Raw genomic sequence first — 8855 nt, 5'->3', positions numbered from 1 at the left:
CTTGTTTCTTCTTGTTTCGTTTCAAAACAATACTTCTTGTTTCTTCTGTCGTTTCAAAACAATACTTCTTGTTTCTTCTGTCGTTTCAAAACAATACTTCTTGTTTCTTCTGTCGTTTCAAAACAATACTTCTTGTTTCTTCTGTCGTTTCAAAACAATACTTCTTGTTTCTTCTGTCGTTTCAAAACAATACTTCTTGTTTCTTCGTCTCTCTCATTTCTTCCTGTACTTGTCAGCAGAGGCAGAGTCAAATAAAGTGTATCATGCATGAACCTCTCACCCTGTTCCAATGTTACTTATTTACATTTAAGTCATTTAGCAGACGCTCTTATCCAGAGCGACTTATCAGAAAGGTTCATTTTAAAGATGTCTGTTTTTTAAATGAAATCCTTTATATAAGAGAGCCCCAACTGACCATCATTCATCATGTCCATTTGTTGACTGTGTGTAAAACAATTCTATGCTGTTTAAATGTCTCTAATTGACAGCTTATCAACTGTCAGTTTTTATCATGTCATGTTCAGTTGAGGCATTAGTTGACCGTACTAGACTATTACCTATATAGTGCACTACAGGGCCGCGGGTCAAAAGTAGTGCACTACAGGGCCGCGGGTCAAAAGTAGTGCACTACAGGGCCGCTGGTCAAAAGTAGTGCACTACAGGGCCGCTGGTCAAAAGTAGTGCACTACAGGGCCGCTGGTCAAAAGTAGTGCACTATTAGTAGTGCACTACAGGGCCGCTGGTCAAAAGTAGTGCACTAGGGCCGTAGTGCACTCAAAAGTAGTGCACTACAGGGCCGCGGGTCAAAAGTAGTGCACTACAGGGCCGCGGGTCAAAAGTAGTGCACTACAGGGCCGCGGGTCAAAAGTAGTGCACTACAGGGCCGCGGGTCAAAAGTAGTGCACTACAGGGTCAGGGTCAAAAGTAGTGCACTACAGGGCCGCTAGTGGGGCCGCTCAAAAGTAGTGCACTACAGGGCCGCGGGTCAAAAGTAGTGCACTACAGGGCCGCTGGTCAAAAGTAGTGCACTACAGGGCCGCTGGGTCAAAAGTAGTGCACTACAGGGCCGCTGGTCAAAAGTAGTGCACTACAGGGCCGCTGGTCAAAAGTAGTGCACTACAGGGCCACAGTCAAAAAGTAGTGCACTACAGGGCCGTGGTCAAAAAAGTAGTGCACTACAGGGCCGCGGGTCAAAAAGTAGTGCACTACAGGGCCGCGGGTCAAAAGTAGTGCACTACAGGGCCGCGGGTCAAAAGTAGTGCACTGGGTCATGGGTCAAAAGTAGTGCACTACAGGGTCATGGGTCAAAAAGTAGTGCACTACAGGGGTCGCTGGTCAAAAGTAGTGCACTACAGGGCCCACCGGCTGCTGGTCTAAAGTAGTGCACTACAGGGCCCACCGGCTGCTAGTGCACTACAGGGCCCATCAAAAGTAGTGCACTACAGGGCCCATAGGCTGCTGGTCAAAAGTAGTGCAAACAGGGCCCATAGGCTGCACTAAAAGTAGTGCACTACAGGGCCCATAGGCTGCTGGTCAAAAGTAGTACACTACAGGGCCCATAGGCTGCTGGTCAAAAGGTGCACTACAGGGCCCATAGGCTGGTCAAAAGTAGTGCACTATAGGCTGCTGGTAGGGTGCCATTCAGGACGCTAACCTTATCATACAGCCAGGAAGCATCACATACTGGACCAGTCAGAAGGCAGAAACACACACAACTCTGCTCTCATTGATACCACAGGTGGATAGGTGCAGCTTTCAGTTCAATGTCAGCAGCTTTATGTCACACAGTACTCCTAATACACAGTACTCCTAATACACAGTACTCCTAATACACAGTACTCCTAATACACAGTACTCCTAATACACAGTACTCCTAATACACTGAACCAAAATATGAATGTGTTGGTCCCATGTTTCATGAGCTGAAATAAAAGATCCCAGAAATGTTCCATATACACACACATGTTATTTCTCTCATTGTGCACATATACGTTTACATCCATGTTAGTGAGCATTTCTCCTCTGCCAAGATAATCCATCCACCTGACAGGTGTGGCATATCAAGAAGCGGATTAAACCGCATGATCATTACACATGTGCACCTTGTGCTGGGGACAAAAGGCCACTCTAAAACGTGCGGGTTTGTCACAACACAATGCCACAGATGAAGTTCTGAGGGCGTGTGCAATTGGCATCCTGACTGCAGGAATGTCCACCAGAGCTGTTGCCAAAGATTTGAATGTTCATTTCTCTACCATAAGCCGCCTCCAATGTAATTTTCGGGAATTTGGCAGTACGTCCAAAAGGCCTCACAACCACAGACCTCATGTAACCAAGCCAGCCCAGGACCTCGACGTTCAGTCTTCTTCACCTGCGGGATCGTCTGAGACCATCCACCCCGCCAGCTGATGAAACTAGAGTATTTCTGTCTGTAATAAAACCTTTTTGTGGGGAAAAGCCTTTTCTGATTGGCTGGATCTGGCTCCCCAGTGGGTGGGCCTATGCCCTCACAGGCCCATCCATGGCTGCACCCTGCCCAGTCATGTGAGATCTATATATTAGGGCCTAATGGATTTATTTCTGATTTCTTTATAACTGTAACTCGTTAAAATCATTAAAATGGTTGCATTTATATTTTTGTTACCAGTCAAAAGTTCGGACACACCTCATTTCGGGATTTCTTTATTTTTACTGTTTTCTACATTGTAGAATAATAGCGAAGACATCAAAACTATGAAATAACACATATGGAATCATGTAGTAACCAAAAAAAGTCTAAATATATTTGCCAAGAGTGTGCAAAGTTGTCATCAAGGCAAAGGGTGGCTACTTTGAAGAATCTCAAATATAAAATATATTTTGATTTGTTTAACACTTTTTTGGTTACTACATGACTCCATGTGTTATTTCATAGTTTTGATGTCTTCACTATTATTCTACAATGTAGTAAAAATATAGAAAAACCCTGTAATGAGTAGGTGTGTCCAAACTACTGACTGGTACCGTATATACATTCATACACACCACATTCACCGACAGACACTCCCAAGACCCTGCAAGAGAAAAGGTACACACACTCATCCAAATAAATTTTGGATGCTAGACACACACTCAATGGTCCGTCCCGACTTAGTCATCGAAGCGCACCGATCGGGTTGTGTTGATGTCAATTGAGAACTTCTTATTGGACGGCGCCGAGAACCCAAGTCCCGCCCCCCTTCCCGTGAAGTCCATGCGGCGCGACTGAGCGCGCTCAAACTCCCCCAGTAGGCCTTGCTGCAAGCTCTGCTGTCCGTCTTTAGTCAGCGCCATGTTGGCCCGCCCTCCCGTCGCACCGCTCGCTGCTATTGGCTGCCCGCTCTTCTTGAAGCCACCCATCAACCGAAGGAACTTACTATGTTGGTCGGAACTGTCAAACTGTGCAGTACCCCACTGGCCCAAACCCTGGAAGGGAGGAAGAACAATGTTTGTAATATTTATATTCGACATAATGATTTGTTTCAGAGAAGAGTTGGTATGTGACCCCAAATTTGGGATACACCTTGGTGTCCTGACATCATAAGAGTACTGACCGATGGTACCGGTGCTGCTTTGAGTTGGACTGGATTGGACTTCTGGTCGATCTCATTCTGCAGGGCCAGGCGTCTCCCCTATGGAATGGAATAGCACCATCATTTTATATGAAGGCCATGTTACAGAGTACACAACATATACTGTATAGTCCATGTTATATAGTACACAACATATACTCTATGGTACACAACATATACTCTATAGTCCATGTTACAGAGTACACAACATATACTCTATAGTCCATGTTACAGAGTACACAACATATACTCTATAGTCCATGTTACAGAGTACACAACATATACTGTATAGTCCATGTTACATAGTACACAACATATACTCTATAGTCCATGTTACATAGTACACAACATATACTCTATAGTCCATGTTACATAGTACACAACATATACTCTATAGTCCATGTTATATAGTACACAACATATACTCTATAACATGTAGTTGGTGATTTACCGTACTCCTAGTCTAAAAAATTAAAATACTCAAATCCACATGTGCTTCAATAGCTGCCCATTTGATTTTTTGACCAGTTATTGGCAAAATATCTGATTATTGGAAAAACAGCAGAATCACTTTGCAATCACTTGGGAGTATCCCTGACACAGACCAGGCACTACTCTGGAGCCAGCGCCACACACAGACCAGGCACTACTCTGGAGCCAGCGCCACACACAGACCAGGCACTACTCTGGAGCCAGCGCCACACACAGACCAGGCACTACTCTGGAGCCAGCGCCACACACAGACCAGGCACTACTCTGGAGCCAGCGCCACACACAGTCCAGACACTACTCTGGAGCCAGCGCCACACACAGTCCAGACACTACTCTGGAACCAGCGCCACACACAGACCAGGCACTACTCTGGAGGCAGCGCCACACACAGACCAGGCACTACTCTGGAGCCAGCGCCACACACAGACCAGGCACTACTCTGGAGCCAGCGCCACACACAGACCAGGCACTACTCTGGAGCCAGCGCCACACACAAGACCAGACACTACTCTGGAGCCAGCGCCACACACAGACCAGGCACTACTCTGGAGCCAGCGCCACACACAGACCAGGCACTACTCTGGAGCCAGCGCCACACACAGTCCAGACACTACTCTGGAGCCAGCGCCACACACAGTCCAGGCACTACTCTGGAGCCAGCGCCACACACAGACCAGGCACTACTCTGGAGCCAGCGCCACACACAGACCAGGCACTACTCTGGAGCCAGCGCCACACACAGACCAGACACTACTCTGGAGCCAGCGCCACACACAGTACAGACACTACTCTGGAGCCAGCGCCACACACAGACCAGGCACTACTCTGGAGCCAGCGCCACACACAGTCCAGGCACTACTCTGGAGCCAGCGCCACACACAGTCCAGACACTACTCTGGAGCCAGCGCCACACACAGACCAGCTTAACGTCCTTGGATGCTTCTAGCGCCATGTATATTATTACAGTCAGAGGGTATTACTTCATCAGTATACAGCATTTATATTGGTTGGTGTGTCCAACATGTCATTGATTAAACACAATGCTACAGTCAAACAACAGCATTCACTAATAAGCATTTGCATAATATAATGCATTCATAAATAGTTACATAATCAATATACAATGTTTAATTCAGACCAGGAAGAAATGACATTTCTCTTTCTCACAGTGACAGAGTTGGATTGGTGGACTGACTGGCAAGTGGGATTCCCAGGACCCAAACAGATCTAATGGGTCGTTAGCGATCTACCTGATCAATATTGATCTCGAAGGCGTTTCCCCTGGTCTCTGACAGGAAAACCACATCTGTCTGGTCCCTCTGGGGGTTGGAGCAAAACAACATATCAGACAACTACAGACTGATACTGTCAGCGTTTTAATACCTTTAAGTAGAAACAATTAAGTAAGAAAGTCACCACTTATCTATTTATCCATATATTCATTTAACAGTTTAACTATTCTGTTAGTCGGCACCTCCAGCATTCTGGGTGCGGGTCAGAGCATTGGTTTTTATATTCATTTAACAGTTAACTATTCTGTTAGCCGGCACCTCCAGCATTCTGGGTGCGGGTCAGAGCATTGGTTTTTACAATACTTTCAACAAGGACCTTTGAAATGGCTCTAGAATCAGGGCCACCTTCCAGAAGCAAACATTGTTGACCATTTCAGATAGAAATGTCAGGAATAGAGCCGACATGATTCCTCATTCTACATGTCAGAGAGACATGTTTATTCTACATCATATATGTCTATCTGAACGTTCCACAACGGTGTACCCTGCTGAAGAAGACCCATGATTTGATAACCTCTTCACCTCTGACCCTTAACCCCTTTAACTCACCTCCTGGTATTCAGGGTCGCAGCTCTCAACCTTTATCTTCTTTTTCCCCTTCGTCATAACCTTCTTCCCTTTCTGGTGAGGGGTGCTGTCCTCCATTTCTGTCTCTACCTCAGAGCTCTTCTTCACCTTCTTTTTCCTTCCCTCACTCTCTCCGTCCTCCACCTGTTCCACTACTCCTGTCATATCCACCCTTTTCATATGTTTGGGCTTCCACTTGTCCACCACATCCTCCTCCTCTGTTAGTGCAGAGGCCTTTCTCTTCTTCTTCTTGCCCTCCTCCTTTCTCTCCGTGTCCATGGTGGTGTCTGCAGCGCTGCTGGAGGACTTGGGTTTCTTCTTCTTCTTTTTGGTGTTATTCTGTTCCTCCTGCTGTACTGCTGCTGTAGCCTCAGCTCCCTTCTTCTTCTTCTTCTTTTTGGTGTTATTCTGTTCCTCCTGCTGTACTGCTGCTGTAGCCTCAGCTCCCTTCTTCTTCTTCTTCTTTTTGGTGTTATTATTCTGTTCCTCCTGCTGTACTGCTGCTGTAGCCTCAGCTCCTTCTTCTTCTTCTTTTTTTGGTGTTATTCTGTTCCTCCTGCTGTACTGCTGCTGTAGCCTCAGCTCCCTTCTTCTTCTTCTTCTTTTTCGTCTCCCCCTCTTCCTCCTCCTGACTCTCAGTTGGTTCAGCAGCTTTAGGGATCTTTTTCTCCTTCTTTCCTTCCTCTGTTTTTCCCTTCTCTTTCTTGCCTTTCTTTATTTCTATCACCTCTCCTTCCTCTACCTTGACAACGCTGATCTCTGTCTCTTCTGCCTGAGAGCTTCTTTTTTGAGAGCTTCTTTTTTTTCAGCTTCTGCCCATTTTCCACTACTCCTTTCTCATCCTTTAATCCACTGTGTTCTGTCTGTAGCTCCGTTGTAACAGTGTTAACACCTTTCTGCTTCTCCTGGCCACACCCTCCCCCGTCATTTCCATTAGTCATGACTTCCTCACCGTTGGTGTTTGTCTCAGACGACAACTTCTTCTTCTTCGTCTTTCCTTTCCGTTTCTCCTGCTCTCCTTCCGTATTCCCCCATTCCCCATTGGATGAAACCTGCTCTTCTACCAGAGTCTCTACGTTCGTCTTCTTTTTCTTCTTCACTCCTTCGCTATTCCCCTGGTTTATGGAAGTGTTTTCTGAGATCTCTTCCTCAACGTGGGTGTCCTTCCCACTCTTCCTGTTCGTCTTCTTCATGGTAACGTTCCTGTTGCCTGTGTCGGCCTGGACCATCTGAGAAAATAAACATCCCACAATATGGATCTGTTTGAAAGAAGCAGTCACTTCCAAGGACATTGTAGAGAATGCATTTTCGGTTTAAAATGGACACAATATTGATATTGACAGTGTGTGTCCTAAATGAAACCCTATTTTCTATATAGTGCACTTCTTCTGACCCAATGTGTCCTGGTTTAAAGGTGGTGCACTAAATAGGGGATATGGTGGCATTTGGGATGCAGCCAGTGTCATTTTGGCGAGCAACACAGAACCAGATACAAACCAGTGTCATTTTGGCGAGCAACACAGAACCAGATACAAACCAGTGTCATTTTTAAGGAGCAACACAGAACCAGATACAAACCAGTGATCTGACTGAAACCGTGGACTGGGACTCCTTGTCTATCTCCTCTGTAGGGCCAGACGTTGAGCCTACAGGGGGATAAAACCTGGATTAAAAACTAACAGTAAACTTTTACAGTAGATGTTGGCTAAACTATGTTTCAGGTAGGGCCAGACGTTGAGCCTACAGGGGATAAAGCCTGGATTAAAAACTAACAGTAAAACTTTACAGTAGATGTTGGCTAAAGTACTATGTTTCATAGGTTGTCTATCCAAATTGTCAGCCAATCCCAGCACATGGGAGGAAGGGGTCTTAAAAATCAGTGATTCACATACACTGACTGGTGATCAATTGATAATGATTGTTGTTTGTGTGATTTGATAGTGATTCATTTTATGGTGATCTCATCTAATGTTAGCTACCTGATCAATAAAGACCGTTTCCACCGTGTTGTATCTTCCTGTCTTCTCGGACACGAAAACCACTTCGTCGTGAAAAGCCGTCTGCAGAATGAAACACATCCAGTTCAGTTAACGCAGGTAGGTTATACAAAACAATAACATCTACCAGTCTATTTGCCCAGGTTATAATGTAGTTTACAAAACAGCTTGATCAATGTAAGTCAAGTTATGCTAGCAAGCAGCATCGATTGAATGTGTGCATGGGGTGTTAGGGTTAGCTAACTTGCCATGTTAGCTGGCCAAATAACCCGTCACCGGTGATAAAACACTTTGCAACGGGTCAACACAGCAATTCGCTGGAAGACTACCTGAAGGCTTCATCATTTCATATTTACAAATAACGGCATTAAAGTTGACTTACTTTTAAGACTCACGTAGAAACGTGTGTACACCAGCGCTGCACTGCTCCTTGACCCGGAAATACTGTCAGATTCTCTTCTAGTAATCGTCCTCGTGTGTCTATTGCAACAAAGCTCAACCGCACGCTCCTTCTGTTCCTCTCCTATCTCCGGATTCTCTCCCTTCTTTACACCTCGTATTTGTCTTTATTTTTCTCGCTTTCTCATATGCTATAGGTGTGGTTCTCTCTCTCAAAACGTGCAGAACAACAAAACATACCCAATCAAGTTGCAGAGCTCTGAAAAGCCCATGTGCTTATTGCTCCACTACTTTTGACTGGAGTTCCCATGCAGTGTGGGCAAACACTCACTCCATAATTTGCTCACACACAACATACATTTATACTGACTCTACACACACGCACACCAACTCATAAAATCATCATATACACTGTTGCTGTTCTGTTGGTCATATATCCTGACACCTCGTCACATTACTTCCCCACATATCTACTCTATAGATCCAGTATCCCTGTACATTATAATATGGTACTGACC

The 8855-nt window shown here is 45.4% G+C and overlaps 1 protein-coding gene and 1 long non-coding RNA gene across 2 annotated transcripts; both read right to left on the bottom strand.

Annotated features, from left to right (window-relative positions):
* Nucleotides 1-2867: 2867 nt before the first annotated feature.
* On the bottom strand, nt 2868-6482 carry knop1 (lysine-rich nucleolar protein 1). Its single transcript, XM_046310526.1, has 4 exons — nt 5924-6482; nt 5333-5401; nt 3573-3650; nt 2868-3444 (listed from the first exon to the last, which is right to left on the bottom strand). The coding sequence occupies exons 1-4, from the start codon at nt 6218-6220 to the stop codon at nt 3130-3132; spliced, it is 759 nt and encodes a 252-aa protein (XP_046166482.1). The 5' UTR covers nt 6221-6482; the 3' UTR covers nt 2868-3129.
* A 254-nt stretch (nt 6483-6736) lies between these two features.
* LOC124002821 lies at nt 6737-8541 on the bottom strand. The gene is made up of 4 exons (XR_006833112.1): nt 8321-8541; nt 7921-8001; nt 7520-7587; nt 6737-7170 (listed from the first exon to the last, which is right to left on the bottom strand). It is a non-coding gene; the product is annotated as an uncharacterized LOC124002821 (long non-coding RNA).
* Between the last annotated feature and the right edge of the window lie 314 nt (nt 8542-8855).

The sequence above is a fragment of the Oncorhynchus gorbuscha genome, linkage group LG18 (assembly GCF_021184085.1).
Source record: "Oncorhynchus gorbuscha isolate QuinsamMale2020 ecotype Even-year linkage group LG18, OgorEven_v1.0, whole genome shotgun sequence".
In the NCBI taxonomy this organism is placed as follows: domain Eukaryota; kingdom Metazoa; phylum Chordata; class Actinopteri; order Salmoniformes; family Salmonidae; genus Oncorhynchus; species Oncorhynchus gorbuscha.
The sequence above is the reverse complement of the archived record's forward strand: the minus strand, read 5'-3'. Positions and strand labels throughout refer to the sequence as shown.